General features: G+C 41.4%; 1 protein-coding gene across 2 annotated transcripts in view; it reads right to left on the bottom strand.

Annotated features, from left to right (window-relative positions):
• TAOK3 (TAO kinase 3) overlaps positions 1-21501 on the bottom strand; it is a 212827-nt gene that overhangs the window by 21732 nt on the left and 169594 nt on the right. For both annotated transcript variants that reach the window (XM_075533596.1, XM_075533597.1), the window contains 3 exons: positions 21230-21436; positions 9859-9993; positions 957-1193 (listed from right to left, as the gene is read on the bottom strand). In XM_075533596.1, coding sequence (XP_075389711.1) covers positions 957-1193; positions 9859-9993; positions 21230-21436 — 579 coding nt within the window. The remainder of the gene's footprint in view (positions 1-956; positions 1194-9858; positions 9994-21229; positions 21437-21501) is intronic.

The following is a 21501-nucleotide window of genomic DNA, read 5'->3' as shown; positions in this document are numbered from 1 at the left end:
GTATTTCAGGGAGCTTTTCGATGAAACACATATGTAGTTCAAGAGGCACAACGGAAATTGTTTCACGCTTCCTTACCCGTATCTTTTCAGCTTTAGCTGCCATAATCAACTGAATAATTCTCTTTGCCCATTTACCAAGTCAAATTCCCAAGAAGGACTCTGGCTGGTTTATCTGATTGATACCATCCTGGTTTGGCCACAGGTTTTCATGCCAGACTGGCATATAGATCAATGGCAGTTGGGTGAATGCTTCTTCCACCATTCTGAGTCTTCCTTCCACATGGTGAGGCAGAGCCTAATTACTGAAACACTCCTGGCACCTTGTGCCCAGCTGCTTCATTCAGGGGCGCACATGTGCACCTCTGATTTTCTATGGTGTAAGCCTTATGAGAAGTGGCAAGGAGGAGACTTGGTTCTAGCACTGCCAGTGTCTGGGGAGGTAAGTCTGTCTGATTTTGTTCAGTATTATTAAGCCTGTTTTCCTGCAGACACAAATTATTTCTCCTACCTAACACTGATCCGTAGTAAAAGTTTTGACTCTCTACCTCCCTTGGGGGATGTCACTACCATCAAGGAATAAGAGCCAGGAATGGTGAGTATCCTTTGAATCCCAAGATCCCTAGACATTGAACCTCCCCTCTCAAAAAAAAAACAAAAACGGGGCCTACTGGTGAAGTAGGTGATGTGGGGGCTGCTAACCAAAAGGTCAGCAGTTCAAACCCATCAGCTGCTCTGTGGGAGAAAGATGAGGCTGTTTGCTCCTGTAGACATTTATAAGCCTCTGAAACCCCAAGGGGGGCAGTTCGTAAAACCTGGAATGCTCACCCTGCCCCCAAACCAATAATGTGCCTTTATCACCGGACAGCACTCCCCTCTTGCCCCTGGGGAACCTCCGGGCACCGAGTGGACCAGGCTTGGCTTGGTTGTGGCATAAAGGCACGAGTGCACGTACTGACCTCTTTTTCTATGATAGCCACTTGCTTCTTGGCCAGCTTCTCCAGCTCGATGGACGAGTTGTTGGCGTGCGTCTCCACCTCCTTCTGTAGCTTGAGGCGGTGCTCGTCCATCTCAGCCTTCAGCTTGTTCTCCAGGGCGATCAGCTGCTTCTGGTGCTGGCGCCGCATCCGCTTATAACCTGACATCTGTTCCCGCAACTCGTTCTCCTGCTCATGCTCATGGATCTGCCGTGTAACCTGCATTGGATTGGGAACAGCATTCAGGTGACCAGACTCCTGGGACACAAACTTTTCGGGCAGAGTAATGGAGCCTACAAGATATGTGAAGTTCCTTATAACCAATCTTGCTGCCTTTGGGTCGATTCTGACCGCAGGGGACCCTCTAGGGCAGGGTAGAACTGCCCCTGTGGGTTTCTGAGACTGTAAGTGTTTATGGGAGTAGAAAGACTCACCTTACCACCGCGCCATAACCTCTAGCATGTTTCCTTTCCTATGGTCACCATCAGATGGTCTGCTGTCACACCAGGCACTACGCTGGGTGTTCTGGATGAACTTTTCCCTAACCTCAAAGCCACCTCATTCCGCATTCATTTCAGTCATTCCTGAAGGAGGTGTTTCCACCCATTTTGACGGAGGGTGGAATTGAGACTTGAAATTAATGTCGGTAGAATCAACTTAGGTATTTTTGCTGTGCCACAACACGTGTGCTGAAGCTCACATAGCCAGTAAGGAGTGGTGGCGTGGTTCAGACCCAATTCTGTCTGATTCTAGATCTAGGCTATTGTCACTAGACTACAATTTCTCCACCTTGGCAACGTGGACGTTGGGCTTGACAATCCTTTGTTGTGTCCTGGGCATGGATGTGTAGCCGCATCTCTGGTCTCTATCCACTAGGTGCCAGTAGCAACGCCCAAGTCAAGAAATGAAAAATGTCTCCAGCACTTGCCAAATGTCCCCTGGGGGTTACAACTGTCCCTGGTTGAGAAGCACGGCTTTTCTTGTAAAGAAAGGACCATGTTGCTAATAGTCACATTTTTGCTAGTTGCCATTGAGTCAGTTCTGACTCATGTGACATATAGGCAGCAAAGAATTGTTTCACGGGGTTCTCAAGGCTGTGACCTTTCAGAAGCAGATTGCCACCCCTGTCTTCTGAGGCACCTGTTGGCTAATAGATGAGCATTCACCTGCTCTGAAAGTCATAGGAACTTTGAAAATCCTTTCAATATCGTCCAAAGACGATTTCCTTTTTATTTTTAATACGAGCTGAGAGATTATTGCAGATGATCTCTTTTGCACCAATCTGTCCTCCCCTCCAGAGTTTTCAATTTACGTTTATTTAGCCTTCTGAAGAGGAAAAAACATTTCTATGAATGGTTACTCTCCCTAGTCATTTTTCCTTAACCCCCTTCTCAAATAAATATCTCAGAAACTCAACAGGGAAAAGGTAAAATGTGACAATTCTGATTCATTTGAAATCTTAAAAAAAAAAAGTCTAGTCCTTCCTTCAACCTATTATCCCCTTTTATCTTCCTGAGACGCTGTCAGTTGGAACTGACTCAATGGCAGTGTGTGGGTGATCCTCCTATTCCAGTTGTAGGTCACTTCCTTCCTGTCTTCCCTGTCTACTTCAGAACACAGTTTTAATGACAATACATAGGTTTTCACCAAGTATCTTAGTCACTTCTATCTAATACAAGCCACTTCTTCCCTCATAACGTGCTTGACTGGAAACTTTCATGCTGCTGTCAAGCCTACTATTTTCGGCTTATGGGCCAAAGTGTATTTTGTACAAAGAACAACTTCTTTCTCTGCTCTGCTTAGAAAATGCTCCCGTGTGGACGGACCCCCCACTATCAGAGAGTGCTGCTCTGTAACTGGAATGGTTTCATGCCAGGAAACTTCAGGCAAACTTTGAAACCTTTCCGCAGAAACTAACACTAGGTTCCATCGCCATTTTCTCACGGATAGTCCTCTTTTAAAGGATGATGAGTAAGGGCCAAAGATGTTTCAAGACTGAAAAGGTACACCATTACCCAGAAGGCACCTTGACAATCGGAAGATGAGGAATAATCTATTTGCCAGCACAATAATGTAAATATATATATATATCCATTTAATATATATATATAATGGATCCATTTCCTGACAAAGTGAGGGAAAACAGCTCAGTTTGAAATATGTGTTGCACCGGCCGCAGGACGGGATGGGGAGGGAGGGAGGGAGGGAGAGGGGCGCAAAAAAAAAAAAAAAGAAATATGTGTCGCTTTCACTTCCTCGTGCATGTGTCCTTCTGGAACTCAGTGTTGGAGGAAAAACTAAAAGCAACCCGGATCATCAGAAGGGGTACCATTTAACCCTTTCTGCACCCACTGGTCTTTAAAACAGACATGGCGGTTGAGCATCTCTTCTAGGGTGAAGAGTCTGTGGTATGTTTTACCCAGACACTCATGCCCTGTCTCCTCACCCCTCTTTGAGCATTCCCCATTGGGCAGATTACCAAAACGGGGGCATGGCACACTTTGAAGCTGTGATGGCACATCCAACGCTTATCATTAGAGGCAGTGGGCGGCCTTGTGGCCCATGAAACATTCTCAGGATGGTCATTTCCCATAGCCAACAGGAAGGCCTGAAGGTAGGAAAGAAATGAGTTGCTGATACATTTTCTTTCGTGTGTGTGTGTGTGTGTGACATTTTCAGGTAAGTTATTTGTTTTCAGTTGCTAGAACATCTTCTATTGTAATTGGTGCGCGGATCCTTGCAAAGAGGATGGTCTTACTGCACCCCAGAGCACATACCTGCTTCCCGCATTTGGCAACGACAAAAAGACAAAGCTCCCGGTGCTATCACTGGAGCCATCCAGCTACGTGAGAAAACACCATTGCACTCCAAGAGGGACATTGTGTCTTTGACTGTTTCCCATAATTTGGGTAATCTCCTAAATATCACCTCCCATTTGCTACAACCAAACTTTCTAAGTTTCCATGTGAATGTTTTTTCAGGCGCATACATAGATACTGAGCTTAATAGCTCCATGTGTTCAAACTAGAGCGACGACTTTCAATACCTGTAGAACCAGATGCTCATTTGCAAAGCCTAGCATGAAAAAAATTTAAAATGTATTTATAGTTGCGTGTAAGTTGCAATACATTTACATGGTACATTTAAGAATGTACTATTTGGCCAACAACCATGAAAATTGACCACCATTTTATTATGGCTCATGGCTGAGAATTTAGCTTTTCAATCTTTATAAATCCTAGGATTTGAACCATGGTCTTATGGTTTCTGAACTGTTAGGGCAAATTCACGTCCCACCAAGGCACAAAACTCACTCTGTCCCTTTCTATCAGAATTTAAGCCAATTAATCTGAACCTGGTTCTTGATTTTTAAGGGGGACTATGAATTTCTTCCCAAGGATTGGAGGGCTGGATGAGGTAACACATGTGAAAGTGGCTAGCAAGGTATCTGACATGTAGAAAATAGCCAATCCATGTGGGTTTCCTACTCTCTCCTGCCAGGCTCTGAGTGGCAGGCGGTCTCTTTCCTCCTCTGAGGAATACTTCTGACAGTGGAATCCCAGAACAGAAGAAGTGGATCTAAGAAAAGGGTGATTTTATCAATAAAGCTGTACCCGTATCCCGGTTGTAGATGATACTTACCTTAGGTAAGTATAAGGGGGCTTTCAAAAGTTTGTGGGAAAAAATGGAACTAAAAGATAATGAAATTTTCTTAACTTTGTAAAGCCCTCTTGTATGTCTACGACCAGAATCTCAATTATCACTCATTCATATATCTGGAAAAATATATTTTTTAAAAATTGAGCCTGAAAGATTCATGGCCACCACCACCCCATCCCGGCCCCAGAAGCTTTCTACAGTGGTTCACACCACCCTGACTGATTCCGGGAAAGGTGTGCACAGTTCATCCAGAGAAAATTGTGGGGCCTCCACAGTACCAGACCAGGAAGTCGAACAAGCACCTCATGGAACATAAAACAGGAAAAGGGTGCTGTTACCTTCTGAAGAGATCAAAGCCAACGCACAGATGACGTATGTGGTAAGAATCAAAAGAAAGCATATGCAACAACTGGTCACCTCAGCACTTAGAGCAAATGAAATCGCTCAGTTCTTAAAAAGAATACGGTGAGTCACATTTTGGCATTAGCAGGTTGACATTCCACTCTTCAGAACACCTGGAGGTGGGGGTGGGGGACATCCTAGGTCTGAACTGAAAGGAAGGATGGCTAGGAGGTAGTTTCGCTTGGTGACCAAAAATGCCACCATGAGAACCTGGATGCGTACACAGAGGCATTCAAATCCTTGTGTGGAGCCCTTGTGTGCTAACAGGCTAAGGAAACCGAATCCGCTCAGCCATGCAGCCCGCACATGTTCGTTGAGGGGCTTTGGCTGTGTGGGCTGGGCATGGGGATGGGCGCACCAATGAAGAGGGCATCAGCAGTGACTTTCGTGAGAGGAAGAAGGCAAGAGTGCGAGAGGAGAGGTGATGTTCTGTGAAGTACCCTCTGGGACGCCCTGCAGGAGAGGAAGGCAGTTTCAAGCATTGAGAATCCAAAGGGCAGGGGCAGGAGCAGGTACCGGTCAGGCACGAGTATGTTTACTCTCCCTCTCAGACTCATTTCGCTTTCCATTTCACAATGAGTTGAATAAGTAGGTTGTGTTTTTAAACCTCCAGATGAAGAGTCCCTTTTTACATACGCTTTTCTACTGGTAAAGTCAAGTATAAACCAAATAATGATTGCTTCCCCCCTGGATGACGCTGGGAGAAGCTTCTCCTCAAAATGCAGGTTCTAGCCCACATTCACCTGTGCGCCCAAATCACTGCCTTCCAGAGGGAATTCCTTCAGCACCGGTGCCTTCCAGAGGGAATTCCTTCAGCACCGGCTGAGCTGCCTGTACCGAGGGCCACAGGTGCTCTTAACGTTAACCTCTATGGAAACGGGGTCCCGAGACCCAGGACTTTATGAAATTTTAGGAAGGCATGACACCAAATGTAGTCACAAGCTGAAACACTTTCATGGGTCACGTGTCTCATTAAAACACTAGGCATTCACGAACTCTCCATTCACGAGCAATAAAAAACCCAAAGGTGGCCCAGGTCAAAGACTCACGATGTCGAACACTACAAACAAGTCTCCTTTCCACAGATAACTAAGTATGGTGAACTCTCTTCAAGATAAAATAAAAAGACTAAAATTAAATAAAAAAGATTCCATGAAATGCCTTTCCTTTTCCTAGCTCCTTAAAATAAGGTCAATAATCTCTGCCCTTAAAAAATTATCATGGGAGCTGGAGGCACAGGGAATCCATGGTGGGTTATACCTTCAGGACCAGGGGTGTGAGGAGCGACACTGGGAGAGTAGAGGGTGAGTGGGTTGGAAAGGGGGAACCCATTACAAGGATCCACATGTAACCTCCTCCCTGGGAGACGGACGGCAGAGAAGGTGGGGGGAGGGAGAGTCCGGATAAGGCAAGATATGACAAAATAACAATCTATAAATTATCAAGGGCTCATGAGGGAGGAGAGAGCGGGGAGGGAGGGAGTAAGAAAAGAGGACCTGATGCAAAGGGCTTAAGTGGAGAGCAAATGCTTTGAAATTGATTAAGGCAAAGAATGTACGGATGTACTTTATACAATTGATGTATGTATATGCATGGATTGTGATAAGAGTTGTATGAGCCCCTGATAAAATGTAAAAAAAAATCATCATGAAGGGAGATGAAGTTCTAAAGTCTCCACGGAGTGTCCGCTGGCATGAAGGTGTTCAGTCCTTCCCTTTGTTACAAATGCCACTGTACAACAGTGCAAATAATGTAACAAATTTCACTTCAAGCTGCCAAAATCATAAAAATATCCAGCAGTAAAAGCCTGCTGACCACTCTTGTCAGCACTCACTCAAAAGCACATTAGAGACCTATGCAAAGGGAGGGCCACAGAGCCGGGGCCTCTGGAAGCCCGATGTTGAAGATGCGGGCTCATCACGCAATTCTGAGGCTCCTAAGCTTTCCCACCAGCACGCAAGTCTGTGTGCTCACTTATTTATCCAACAATAAAAACTGATTTCTAAATGCCTCCTTGTCCTGGTGGATAGCTCTGTGGTGTGTTAAGGAGCCCTGGTGGCACAGTGGGTTAAATGTTGGGCTGGTAACTGAAAGGTCATTGGTTCGAACCCTCTGACTGCTGTGAGGGAAAAGAGTGAGGCAATCACTTCCATAGAGACCTCCAGCCTTGGAAACCCTATGGGGCAGTTCTGTTCTACAGAGTCGCTCTGAGTTGGAATTGACTAGATGGAAAGATTTGGTTTGGTTGGTTAACATCTCTGTTAAAAATTTCTAAGGCAAGAATGAAACCAAATGAACGAATGAATGAGTGAATCAATCAAGTTAATATTGGGGGGCTGAGATATGAAAGCAGGTTTCAATGATTACTTTATTATTCAGTATACTGGACTTTCTTTTTCCCATGATCTTGCCTTTATTTTTGTCATTAAAGTCATTTTAGCCCTGTCATTTGGACTGGGATCTGTAGAATAATAGGGTTCAGAATGCATTTCTAAAGTAAGTGATCCCTTCTGATATTCCAGTGTTCTTACTGTAAGATTCCTATCACAATTAGCCTTTAAAATACCATTGAAAAAACAAGACAAAAACCCCACCGCCATCGAGCTGATTCCAATGGCTTCTAACACTATAGTACTTGATAATACACATTGGAATAATCAGACCAATAAATTACCCCAAAATGGGGCATAAAATTACACAGGATAAGCCCTTTTTACATTTCCAATATATATATTTTTTTCCTTCCCTGACAACCACTAGAGACAAATACTATTGAACTTGGATAAACTTCCATCACTCCCGCCATGACACCCGAAGCGTTACATCTGGACAAAGCGCCCCACATAAAACCACTCCTTTTATGGCAAAGCAACAGCCTGTCGGCTCCTCTGTTTTTAACGTAACATGGGGGTTCAGGTCCTCGGGCCGATCACCACTCCACCAGAGCCCGGACTCTGCCCACAGCCCTGAGGTGGCCTAGTAGGGAAGCCACGTCCATCTCACACAGGGGGGAAGGCAGAGGCGGCTGATATGCTCCCGGAGTCGCCCGGGGTGCGCCTACATGTGTGAGAGGGAGCATCTGGGCCTGGCGGGAGTAATCTTCCTTGGAGGCAGGAGAGGTCATGGATTTGAGATGTGGGAATGAGGGCGTGGCAGGTGAGAAAAGAAGAGAACCTGACCCAGAGGGGGAAAATGGACTGGGTCTAATGTCTGCTTCACAAGCAGAACCTGCTCCCGGTGCTGGGTTCTCATGATCCCGCCTCACATTGCACCAAGAACAGTTATGGTTTAGGTACAAGTCTCACAAGAGTCTCTGGTAAGTAATAATGGTTTTTTGAAATACAACATTTCTACTTATTGTCAGATATCATAGCATGAACATGCTGATTATTTTGTAATTCCATGCTGCTTTATTTAGACTCCAGAGCTGGGTTTTTTTTTTTTTGGTGCTTAACAATCATTTGCAAATACATAGTGGACATTTTAAGATCTCCATTACACAGGCTATCGTTCCTTAAAAATCAAAGATTGCTTATTAAAGGAGATGAGAAGAAACTTCTCTATAAAGGTACTGAAACATGGGCTTATTTATAAGCAGTCTACATTAAATTGCTTGCTTTTACACAGCAGCAGACATAGCAGCATGTTGGTACTGTAACTTCCATTTTTTCCTGCATTTGGGATTTTTAAGATGAGCATCCACATTCCATTTCAGAGATAATCAAAGCTATTAAAAGACTTGAGAAACGAGTGTAGAAATCAGGTTTAAAAAATAGGACAAGAAAAACGATCCTTTCTGGGTTGGCCTCGGATGATGTCATCATCGGTTCTAAATGTAAGAGCCGAGCAGTGTACACTAACTCTTCCTGCCCATGTGACCTCCAGCATCAATTTAGGCAAAACAACTAATATTTCAATATTATTTCTAGGCTAAGAAGCAAGATTCAGAAGCAACGATTAAAGAGAGTTTTGAGTACGAAGGATGGAATGGTGTGTGTGTGTGTGTGTGTAAGTGTGGGAGCGCGCACGCGCACGCGTGGGGGGCCGAGGGGAGGAGGCATGAAAACTAACTCTTCCAGCACACACCCCTTTTGCTACTACAAGGGCATCCAGCAATCACATTTGCAATAGTGAAAATGCTGAAGAATCCGACAGTCCCTTTCCTTCTACAACCACCCTGATCCTCTCCCACAAAGCCCTTCGTGCTTTATCGGTGCCGGGGAATTCTTCAGGGGTTAAATGGGGAAGTGCAGCCACTACCATTGTTGCAATAAATAAATGAATGAAGCAGAACAAACCAGCAATCCATCCCTGGGAAGCAACTGTCTTATTTTCTACAATTACATCCATTAGCCACAAGCATATATTTTAAAGAAATGATGTTTTATCTTTTGATGTGTGTGTATACATTATACACACACATGCATCTATACAAACACACACACACATATAGATCATTATCTTCTAAAAAATTTAACATTATTTCAATGAAAAGAGAGACAAATAGCTTTTATAAAATTGGATAAGCTAGCAACTTCATCTCAAAGGCCTTTTATTTTGCACATGCAGCATATACAAATACACACACACACACAACAAAGGTTTTTTTTTTTCATGCTATAGACAATGCTAAAATATCTGAGCTCTGGTTGCTATGCCAACAGATTTTTTTCTAAAATGAATAAAATTATTAGGAGGGAGAAAACATTCTTGACTCCTTTCCTCCCATCCATGAAGCCGAGAGAGGCTCAGGGAGGGCGAGAGGCTGCCAGATGGGGAGGAGGGGAGGGAAGGGAAGATGGGTAGAGGGGTGTTTGCTTACCAAAGATGCTGATTTGATCGTGGCAAAGCGCTCTCGGTTCCGGTAGTGGAGGGCCTGGCTCTGAACTGACTGGGTAGGCCGCGGCTCAGGCCTGGGATCGCCGTGGCCCGCCTCATCCCTTATGAATACATGATCCTGCAGAAATGGATAAAAACAAGGAGAAAGTCCAGCTGTGCTCTTTCCTCGCCGGCTGCCTCTCGCTCACCCCTCTTTCTGCACAAGCACTGCTGTTTGAAATGCATAGTTTAGCTCTCTGCTAGTCCCCGCAGCTCCCACGGTACAAAATGAATAAGCAACACATTGCAGCCTTCAGTTAGGAATGTCAGCTGATCGCTAGTGGGATGCCTTCTGAATCCCTGGCAGGCTTTTTCTTTACCTCCAGAATTACATATATGCAAAAGAAAAAAAGAATAGAAAAAACAATGCAATGTACAGACTCCTTAGAACAGTTTGTTTAAAACGCTGTAACCAAATAATTCCTTTAAAAATGTCATGTCCATGTCTAGCAAGGAGGATGCTGGTTGCTTTTAACATAAAAGCGAGCCTCCGCCTCATTCCCTTGAAAGATCTGCTTTCTCAATTTAATTTTATTTGAGCTCTGTTCGGTAGGATCATCGTTCTGCCTAGAACCAGTGGAGGCTTGTGCTGAACTGCCTCTCTATCTTGTGCTGGGAAGATTCAGCAGTCACTGAGGGATCCTGCTTTCCAGTCATGATCGTACACAGTTCTAGCACCTTCTCTCTACAGCTTCAGAAAGGATTTTTTTTTAGATTTAAAGGGACAGGCGTACAATTTTAACCAAATGGTACTTTCGCAAATTCTTCCTCAACTCAGCAGAGGTATGGTCACCGGAGTGAGTAAAGATGGGATTTAATGTCCTTCAATGATTTAATTAAGTCTACGGTTTTTGATAGGCAAAGATGATTAATCTTATTGTAAAACCCAGTGAAAAAAAGGACATTCCCTGAAAGGATTATAATGGATGTTCCTTAAATGCAATTGAAATGACTTTTAAAGGGGAAAAATGCTTTCAAAGGAGGATGCTCCCTTCTATAAAATATGGAGTGGTCAGTCACTGGGTAGCTCTAGCCCTTCAGAAAAGCAGATAGTAAAATTATTAATAGCTCAAAAATATGTACAACCATGGGGGGATTTTTGAATAGTACAAGTTCAAGATGGGGAAAGAAAAAATAATTCTTAACACCCTAGGGTTTTAGGAGAAACCATTTGTGGGAAGTCAGTTTGGCATTTTTTTTCATGACTATTTGAAGATGTTTTATAATTGCTCCTCATCAGAAAATTAGACTTGGAGAAAATAAAAATAGAAAATTTTGGTATAGTCTAAATTTTTGAAAAGTCAAAAATATTTATTCCTTGAGGGAAATAAAATTTTACACCCAGCTTTATATATTTATTTATTTATTTTTGTAAAAGCCAAGAACCAAGGTTAAATTTTCCACTGGGTTGATTTTATTTTCCACTTCTACATGTACACTACTTCAATCTATTCCAAAGACAGCTACCATTACATTTCTATTAGAGATTGTCCCCCCACTTAGTGTATTTTGTATTTATTCTATTTTTAATAGATTAAGTAAATACATAATAAAATGAATGTATATTGACTCTGTTTACTTTTAACACAATTAAAGGATCGAAACACACTTGCTACGATAAATAAGGTAGCCACTAATCACACGCAGATTTTCAAATTAAAATCAATTAAAATGAAATAAGATTGTAAAGAACCCATAGTTACTACACTGGACAGTCCACTATAGAACATTTTTTAATCAAGGCAGAAAGTTCTTTTAGACTGTGGTATGGGTAGAGAGGTATTCCCTAAGCCATGTTTTCGAACTTATAAAAAAATGTTTCGCACAGGGAAGCCAGGGCGATTGATTCCCTCAGGACCAGTGGAGTGAGTGGCGATACTGGGAGAGCGTAGGAAGGGTGGGTTGGAAAGGAGGAACCTATTTCAAGGACCTACATTTGACCTCCTCCCTGGGGGACATACAACAGAAAAGTGGGGGGAAGGGAAACGTGGGACAGATCCAGATATGACAAAATAACAATTTATAAATTATCAGGGGTTCATGAGGGAGGAAGGAGGGGAAAAATGAGGACCTGATTCCAGGGGCTTGGGTGGAGAGCACATGTTTTGAGAATGATGAGGGTAATGAATGTACAAATGTGCTTTACACAACTGATGTATGTATGGATCGAGATGGGTGGTGTATAAGTCCCTAATAAAATGATTTTTTTTAAAAAGTGGGGGAAAGTGGGAAGATGCCATTATATTTTAATTCATTTTTTTCTACACTTTAAAAAATCCCCTCATATTATACTTAACCTTAAATAATATTGTTTAATGGTATTTTAAAAATATTATATGTAAAAAAAAAAAGAAAGAAAACGTTCTGAAACCGACTGTGGTAGCAATTGTACAATACTGTTTTATGTGATTGATGGAATGTTATGATATATATGAGCTCCCAATAAAATATTTAAAAAATGTTTCGAAGGGTCAAAAAATTTGTACATCATTTCCTGATAATTCTGGACTGTTATTTCACAGGTAAAGGGAGCTCTGGAATGGAGGGAGGATTTACACAGTTGGTAAGCTGGGAGCTGCCACCACTCACAGTGCAGAACAGACTTTACAACATTACATTTATCTTTAGAAGAGTTGAATTTTCTTAAGATTACAGTCCCGGAAAAGAAGAGTTTCAGCTGGCAGCAGTCGGAGAAGAGAGGCTCAGTGCAGGCCTGTGGTGGCGATAGAGGCCTGCAGGCGGCCCTCTCCAATTTATTAATTGCACGGATTGAGGGAGACCTCAAATGATGTGGTAGCAGCTCACTTTCAAAATGTAATAACTTGATTTTCAAAGACATCTAGCAACACACTAGAATTCACATTGCCCATATGGGAGGATAAAACAAAATCTACTCGTGTAAAAGTATGTATAATTTTAATACTATGACTTTGTTTTATCTTTGATGAATACTGTATTTTAAAACATACACAGCACTTTTTGGTTAGGACCCTGTGCATCAAATTAAAAGCTACGCTGTATTTAGAACGGAACCGTGGTGGCGCTGTGGGGTAAGTGTCGAGCTGCTTACCACACTGAAACCCACCAGCAGCTCCTCCGGAGAAAGATGAGGCTGTTCGCCTGTGGAAAGATTCAAAAGCACTGGAAACTACACAGGGTGCCTGTGAGTGAGAACCAGCTTGATGCAGTGGTTAAGTGGGCTCTTTTCCCAGTTTCTTAAATTCAAAAATAAAGCAGTGAACTGGAAAGGCTGAAACTCTAAATTGCATTAAGTAACCAACTGAGGTCTAGTTTGAAAGTAAAGGTAGTTTACACGTTAGCCTGGACAATAGATTGAACATTCGAATCAACTTCAAATATGAGGAAGCCGACGGTACTTTAAATATAGTAAGCAAGCCAAATAACATACCTCCTTGCTTCCACCTAAAGTCATTTTTTCCTTTTATAAAATAATCTCCAGTGTTCCAGAGCAGTTTCATAACAAAGATCACCAACATTAATATTCTTTAAATATTTTCAAGTTATCACAAAAATGGGGCAAATTTAGTCCAACAATGTACACTGTAGACTAAATTCCCATGTACATTGGGAAATGTATGTATAAATGTTTGTATAAAATTGGTTAAAAACTTGGAAGGCAATTTAAATAATCCAACAGTTTAAAAATGGGGTAACGTGACTTAAGAAGCAAGTACATAAACACAGGGAATCCAGGACAGATAAACCCCTCAGGACCAATACTGAGAGTAATCATACCAGGAGGGGAAGGGGAAGGTGTGGGGAGAGAGGGGGAACTGATCACAGTGATTTACATATAATGCCCTCCCCCAAGGGGACAGACAATAGAAAAGTGGGTGAAGGAAGACATTGGTCAGTGTAAGACATGAAAATTTTTTTACAAATTATCAACGGTTCGTGATAATGGTGGAGGGAAGGGGAAAATGAGGAGCTGATACCAAGGGCTCAAGTAGAAAGCAAATGTTTTGAGAATGATGATGGCAACCTATGTACAAATGTGCCTGACACAGTGGATGTATGTATGGATTGTGATAAAAGCTGGATGAGCCCCCAGTAAAATGATTTTAAAAAGCAGCAGCAGCACACATATATGAAGGCATCAGATAGAGGGGTATATAGTTGGTTATATTAGCTTTTCAAGTAGCAGTTCTTCTGAGAATGACCCTTCTATTGAGCCCCAAAAGCTTCCGAACAGCACACAGATTAATAACAAAAAGGGTTGTTTTTCTATTTATACAGATAAATAGTAATTATTTACAAATGGTAATATTAAGGCCCAGATTTTCTTGAAAGGATGATTTTAGAAGCTTAAGAACCAATTTCATATTCTACCTTACCCAGCCAAAATATATAATGTGTTTATATTATATCTTTAAGCCATTATCAGCTAGCAAAAAGGGAAAAGAACTTCTTGGAATATCAGTATGATTGGGGGCCCATTTTAAGTAAGTCTGTGTTAAGTTGGTAACTTCCATTGTAAGAAATTAAACTTCTTTAGATTAAAATGAAATCAAGACAAAATAATGTTGGAAGTGTTAGTAAAGAGAAGGAACTTCATACAGTATAGTGAAATAAGCCAAGTACTAGGCATATACGACTTTACTATGGTACCCTAAGACAGGGGTTTTACTTTAATTTGGAAGCATTTCCTTCAGTGTCTGCCTGTTTAGGCTTCTGGTGCAGTCATTTGTCTAGTTTCAGGATGATGTGAAAGACACTTCTCTAGATTCCATGGTGTTTGGGGTCTACCTTTATCACAGTATTCATGGTGAAACACACTCGTCAGTCTCTGAATGAGAATGTGGGCTTTCTTATGGTGGAGCAAATGTAGGCTGAAAAATCTCAGTCTCCTTTCCACCTAGACTTAGTGCTCGATACTTAGTAGGCACTCAGCAAATGTTTGCTGAATAAATAAGCTCAAGAATATAGGGCTGAGGAGATTTTGAGAAAATGATACTTTCTCTTGGGTTATTTAACAGAATTCAAATGTGTATTTGAGAAAAATCTGCTACTCTATACTCTTAGAATGACGTAAAATCATGTTACACAGACAAGCATATCTTCCTCTATGGTGGTAGGATTGGTGGGGGACCTTAGCTAAATGGAACTTTAAAAATAAATTGGACTTTTTGATGGTGATGAGAAACCTTTCCATAAACTCTCCCACTTTTCATGCTATGGAAGAGGGATCAGCAACCCCCCCAAACCTCTCTTCAGTTTTGTTTGTTTCTAAATTATTAAATGAGGTGTTGCTCTCACAACACAAGCTGGGGCTGCAGCAAGGAGAGGTGGAGCTGGAAGAGATTATTATTTTTTAAAGACAATATGTTTAAAAATATATTTTAAGAGGCCATGATGACTGCAGCGCATTAAGGCATATATATCTAAAAACATACATTGTTCAAAAGATACGACCTTTACTGTACTACACCCTATGACCTACAACAGAAGAGAGCACTAGACAAAGGCAATAATTTTAAATTTGTCAAGATAAAAAGTAGACCTTTTAATTAAAACACATACACACATACTTTGTTGCTTAAGCCAACATTAAAATTTGTTTGTTACTACTATATATATACTCAATAATTTTATAGGAATAAGGTAGAAACCCAGAAACTGCCTAGATAGCAGCCAAAAAAAAAAAAAAAGAAGAAGAAGAAACAGCAGCTAATCTGGATTCAAGGTTGGTCCCGGAGAGAAAATGTGAAACAGACTTTCAAACATCATGGAATCCAGAATTTCTGGAGTCACGGAGGCTGGATGAACAAATAAAACCACCACCCTGAAAGCATCTTTAAACCTTAAAGCAAAAATATCCCCTGAAGTCTCCTTCAACCAAACAGTAATTTGGCGTACCCAGGGAAGCACGTCTGCCTCGAGCAGTGTGCTCGTCAGACTAGCAGCAGCACCTCACAGATACGATAGTGAAGTTTGGGAGCAGTGAGTGTGCAATACTGGGGGGAACCATTTGGAAGAGGAAAGTGACAATGGCTGCCCAACTTGACGGCTGTCATCCATGTCACTGAAATGTGGACATGCAAACAGAAATCAGTCCTTTTTCAAAGTTTGCCTTTAGTCACTTGTGAATAATCAAGAACGGATGTGTATGGTGTGTCCTATGAAAGTCCACCTTCACATTAGCTCAGCATAGCTTTACGGTGTTTACCGCGGGCAGATGTGGGGCTGAGGAGTAGGTGAGAACAGCAATGATGCTTCACTTAGTGGGAAAAGCTACGTGTGTGACAACACGAGCAGGAGGAAAAGAAATAATTGGCTAAGGTTTATTTTGTCAGAATACACTTTCACATTTATCAAAACATTCCTGCTCAAAGGAAGATTAGATTAGGATCCCTTCAGGGCCTGGGAATGACTAGAAGAGAGGCAAGAACTAGAGAGAAAGAAGAAACCCAAAATTGTGATGTTAGATGAAATTTTTCAGAGTTTCACTTTACATTCGGGGGACTTGACCCGTGATAGAGTCGTGTTGCTAGAATCCGGGCATCTTGATTGCGGGTGCAGAGCAGTTAACCGTGAGCCGAGCTCTCACGCTAGTTATATGTGGCCTTTAAAAGTGAGCTGACTTCCTATAAAAAATGGTAATCGGTTTCAGATCCATGATTTGGCTAATTTAGGAAATGTCTGCTTGATTGTAACAATCAAGAAGGACAAAAACTCTTATTTTACATTTTCGTATTTATCAAGCATGCTCTTACTGTCTGGGGTATTCTCATTACAGGAATGCTATTCTGTTAACTCTTTCATACCACAAAGGAACATTTAGGATTATTTAACCCCTTTCGATCCATTATGTGCAATGAAGCAGAATAGTGTGATGTTTAATATTTGGTACCTAATTTATTCCCTATGGTTTTGTCGCTTGTTCATTCATTCATTCTCGATTAATGCATGGAGAGCCTACCCTGTACCCAGGCTCTGCTTTAAGGATTGGGGACACAGCGCTGGACAAATCTGAACTTAAATTCTAGTGGGGAAATAATAAATATATAATTGTCTAAAAATAAAATAGGATAATGGATAGACTAGTATTTATAATATGATAATATAATGTATAGACTTCTCTAAGATTCTGGACACAAAATAGTTAATGTTTCCAGAAACTTTATTGACTACTACAATATTCTCAGTTGTTGCCATTGGGTGCTGGCTGTCAAGTGGATTCCAACTCCTAGTACCCCAGGTGACAAAGTAGAAGTGCCAGAGGGTGTTCTTGGCTGTTATCTTTATGGGAGCAGATTGTGAGACCTTTCTCCCACAGAGCTTCTGGGTGGGTTTGAACTGCCAATCTTTTGATTAGCAACTGAATGCTTAACCATTGTACTACCATTATTTTTGTTTGAATTTAGCTGAGAATAATCACAGACTTGGAAATGTACTACTATCCAGAAGCCCCTTTACAGCAGGACTCTCTGCCTCAGCAGAGAGAGTTACAGCAGTTGTGTTTGGCTATCAGCTCCTTCTGGGATTGCCTCAGTGGCAGAGAGCAGGCTTGCTCAAGCTCACCCTCTTCAGGGGGTTCCCAGATTCAATGACTTATCTTGGTTTGGTTATTAAGGCCCTGCCCAATGTGGGATAATTCTGAAGAGCTATTTTAGCACCAGAGCTCCCTGTGGAGTTGACTGAGCCTACCCTGGAGCCTGCATCCCAGGTCAATTTTGCGCTCTGCCCAATGCTGCTTTCTACACCTCTCATTCACGAGAACTGACCTCGCAGGAACTTATGAATATAGGTATTCCAGCACTTGCAATGCAGTTATGGTCTGATGACTACTCCGTTGCAAATAATTTCTGATGTAAGTTAAACACCTCATTAAAATTTTGTTTTCATTCTTACTGCCTTTTATTATCAGTATCTTTATAAACTGGATATTATTTGTCATTGGGTGGTGGAACAGTACATTTGAGAGTGATAATATCAGCAAATTATGTGTTGAAACTTTGTATGTGGCACATAAAACTGATCAGATATATTTTTTATATATATTAAAAAATAACATTGTAAATGTGGTTCATCATAATATGTGTTAATCTGGGCATTACCTACAAGTGAATGTTCTACTGCCCTAAAGTGTCTCAGGACCCCTGGTGATGCAGTGGTTCTGTGTGCTGGGCTGCTAAATGCAAAGTCAGCAGTTTGAAACCACCGCTGCTCCTTAGGAGAAAGATGGGGCTTTCTACTGGACTCAATGGCAGTGACTGAAGCGTCCCAACTCTGCTTCCTGTGGAGCCTAACTGACAACACTACCATTATCTATTCCTCCTGTCATCTCATCTGCATGAAGAGAAGAGGTTGATGAGACTGTGACTTTCAAACATTCTAGTACAAATTTTTCTTTATCAAGTGAGATCCTACGTGAGATCCGAATATTTAATATAAACTGTAACGTAGGGGAAGCATGCTCCTGAGTCACCATGCTAGACTTTTGCTTCTTTAAAGATTACAGAGATAGATGCTTCAGAATCAACTCTGAAAGCATGCAGAAAAAAATTCTAATTTTATAGATGGAGAAACCAAAGTCCAAAAATGTAGCACAAAAAACTACACAATGACAAACAGAATAGCAATGCAGTGTACTCATTCCTGTATGTCAGTCTCTATTGAGAGTATAAAATTACATTGCATGTATATTCCAAGTGAAAAGGTTTCAGGGAATTCACATGAATCAACAAATAAAAAACTTCCTGAAAAAATTTAAATTTCTGATGTTTTCTTTGTCTGTTGTTTTCTAAGATGGTACATTTTTAAGTTCAGGAATAGTGAGTGAATGAGTGCCATGAAGAGATACCAGATATAACATTAAGTTTTTGTAGATAACGTAATCTATTTTCTGGTCTATTTGCATTTTGAAGAGAACTCACTTGAGATTGTATTTGCAAATGTGTTTCAATTCCCTTCCACTAGATTTCTTTGACATATTTCATCAAGGAGTCCCTAGGTGATAGAATCATTAAGTGTTTGATTACTAACTAAAAAGTTGGTAGTTCATACCCGCCCAGAGGTGCCTCAGAAGTAAAGTCTGGTGAACTGCTTCAAAAAGTTCACAGCTTGAAAACCCTCTGGAGAAGTTCTACTTTGTGCACATGGTGCTACCAAGAGTCTGAATTGTTTCAACGGCAACTAACAACAACCACCCAATTTACAATTAAAATGTTATATAATTTAAATTTTTCCCGAGAAGCATTTTTGTCGATCAAATCCAGTTACCATATATATTAACTTCTACTAATATACATTGTTATATATAATAACAATAAATAATGTTAATGTGTAAGGTACATATATCTTTTGGTACAGATATTAATATCTATGGAATACATGGTGAACAATGACCCATCTTTTCTGATGAAGATTTATAAGCCCTGAAACCCTATAGGGTCGCTATGAGTTGGAATCGAGTTGATGGCAGTGGGTTCATGGAGCACAGTAACATCTAATAAAAATGAACATTTAGTCTCCATAAGTGATTACATCAGGGAGGAAAAAGCATTGGTGAACCCATATTATCACAACAAGGCAGCGAGACACCAGTAAGCCAAAATTCCAATCCCACCCGCAATCAGTTGAAGCTCAGGGTTCTGTTTGGGTGATTATGCCAGTGGTACCTTTCGGAGGGAGCCAGATCTGTCAGCACCCATGACAGCTCCCTGAAAATGAGATCCCAGAAAGCCTTACCTTCTACCCTTCAAATGTGTGATCACCTGCCCGTATCCAAAGAGCAGCAGAACCCAGAATTTCATATATCTGATATTCCAACTTTCTGCAGAATGCTGCCCTGGCTTCCAGATAATTGGGGCCCTTGCTGGCTCTCTAACCTTGTTGCAGTCCCCACATGCTCTACCAAGTTTCAACTCTCTTGCCTTACCTGCTCTTCCTTAAAGATGTAGGGTTTCATTTGCCTCACGGCCTTGGCACTGACCCCCCCTTATCACCCCCAGCTAGTTAACTTTTTATTTGTCTTTGAAATTTTAGCTTAGATGTTACTGCACCAAACAGGCTTTTCATTACTTCTTCCAAGATTAAGTTTTCCTTAGAGCCAGAGAAAATTTCATAATTACATTACGTAGTTATTGGTGTGATTATTTGCTTAATCTGTACCATAGATAATAAACCTGATGAAAGAATTGTGTCTGTTTTAGACCCTGTGTGTCTCTAAGGCCTACCACAGTATCATATAGTAGAAGGCCCCCACTAAAATTTGTTAAACAAATGAATGAGTTAATTGGTCCCAGAAAACAAAACTGTGCCCATCCACAGACACCAGTATGCTTTCTCCTGCCTTCCAGTCCTTAGCTATTCAATCTCCCCCTCCTTCCAAGAAGAAGGCACAACCAACAGAAGTAGAAGTGAAAACAAATTTTATACCATGCTTTCTCACTGGAATTAAAATCAAACTCCTGCTTTAGAGAGGCACAGGCAATATTTTATTTACATGAACTAATTAATATGTGATCACTGCCATTTATTAAAATAGGTTCATACATACCAAATCACAAGGCAAATCAAATGCCACGAAGTCGATTGTGGCTCATAACGATCCTATAGGACAGAACAGAATTGCTGCAAAACGTTTCCAAGGCAGTCTGTTTTCACATATCTGTTTCCTGTGGAGCAGCTGCTGGGTTAGAACCATTTTCCTTCTAGATTACAGTGGAGCGCTTTAAACCATTGTGCTACCAGAGCTTCTGTATATGCTTCATGAGGAAGGAATTATAAGGGAGTCATGCTAGGAACTATCCATCTAAGGTTATTCAAAATGCTCTTGGAGAATTCCTCTACAGAACTATTGAAAATCCTGTGAAGTACTCATTTTACAGAAATTTCTTTGGAAGAAACAAATTATTCCAAAGGAGAGTTAACCTAAAATTATTCTAAAACAGAGGATAAGCAAATGTTGGCAACATATTAAAGAAAGACCATACTTCTAAAAGGGTAAAAACCTTTAGTTTTGCCAGGATGCACTTAAAATCTGCAAATGGTTACTTTGGGGAAGGGCGTACTGGTTTCTTTGACTTGAAGATTTTGTAGATTTTTTTTCTTCATAATTTATTGACAGAAAGTGGGAATCAGAATAATGAGAAAGGAAGATCAAGCAATAAGCCAAGAGACCATCTACTCCATTCTGCATTTTGACTGTCAGAGAACTATCAAGGAAGGGCTGGGTGTAGCCTCGCCTTTCAGTCATAGAAAGTAACAAGAAAGCCGGATGCTAAGTGGCCTTAGCTGACTTCACCAGGACTGGAGATGCTGACAGCTGTGAAGGGACCCCTGAAACCTACCTTTTTATGCACAATGGAGGAACTGGAATTTATCGTGCTTTCGTCCTCCTGCATCATGACCAGCTCAGAGCTGCTCTCATCCATGACCTCCTGCATGCTATTCACACTGCTGCTCTGGCTGCCTGTGCTCACAGACATGCTTGGGATGGAATGGTTGCTGCCCAGGCTGTCCATTTCCCTGCTCAGGCTGGTTCCATGTTCGCTGTCCTATAAAAATGGGGCACCGGGGTTAAAAAAAATGACTGGAGATAAAGTGCCAATCCATTGACTAA

The sequence above is a fragment of the Tenrec ecaudatus genome, chromosome 16 (assembly GCF_050624435.1).
Source record: "Tenrec ecaudatus isolate mTenEca1 chromosome 16, mTenEca1.hap1, whole genome shotgun sequence".
Classification (NCBI taxonomy): Eukaryota; Metazoa; Chordata; class Mammalia; order Afrosoricida; family Tenrecidae; genus Tenrec; species Tenrec ecaudatus.
The sequence above is the reverse complement of the archived record's forward strand: the minus strand, read 5'-3'. Positions and strand labels throughout refer to the sequence as shown.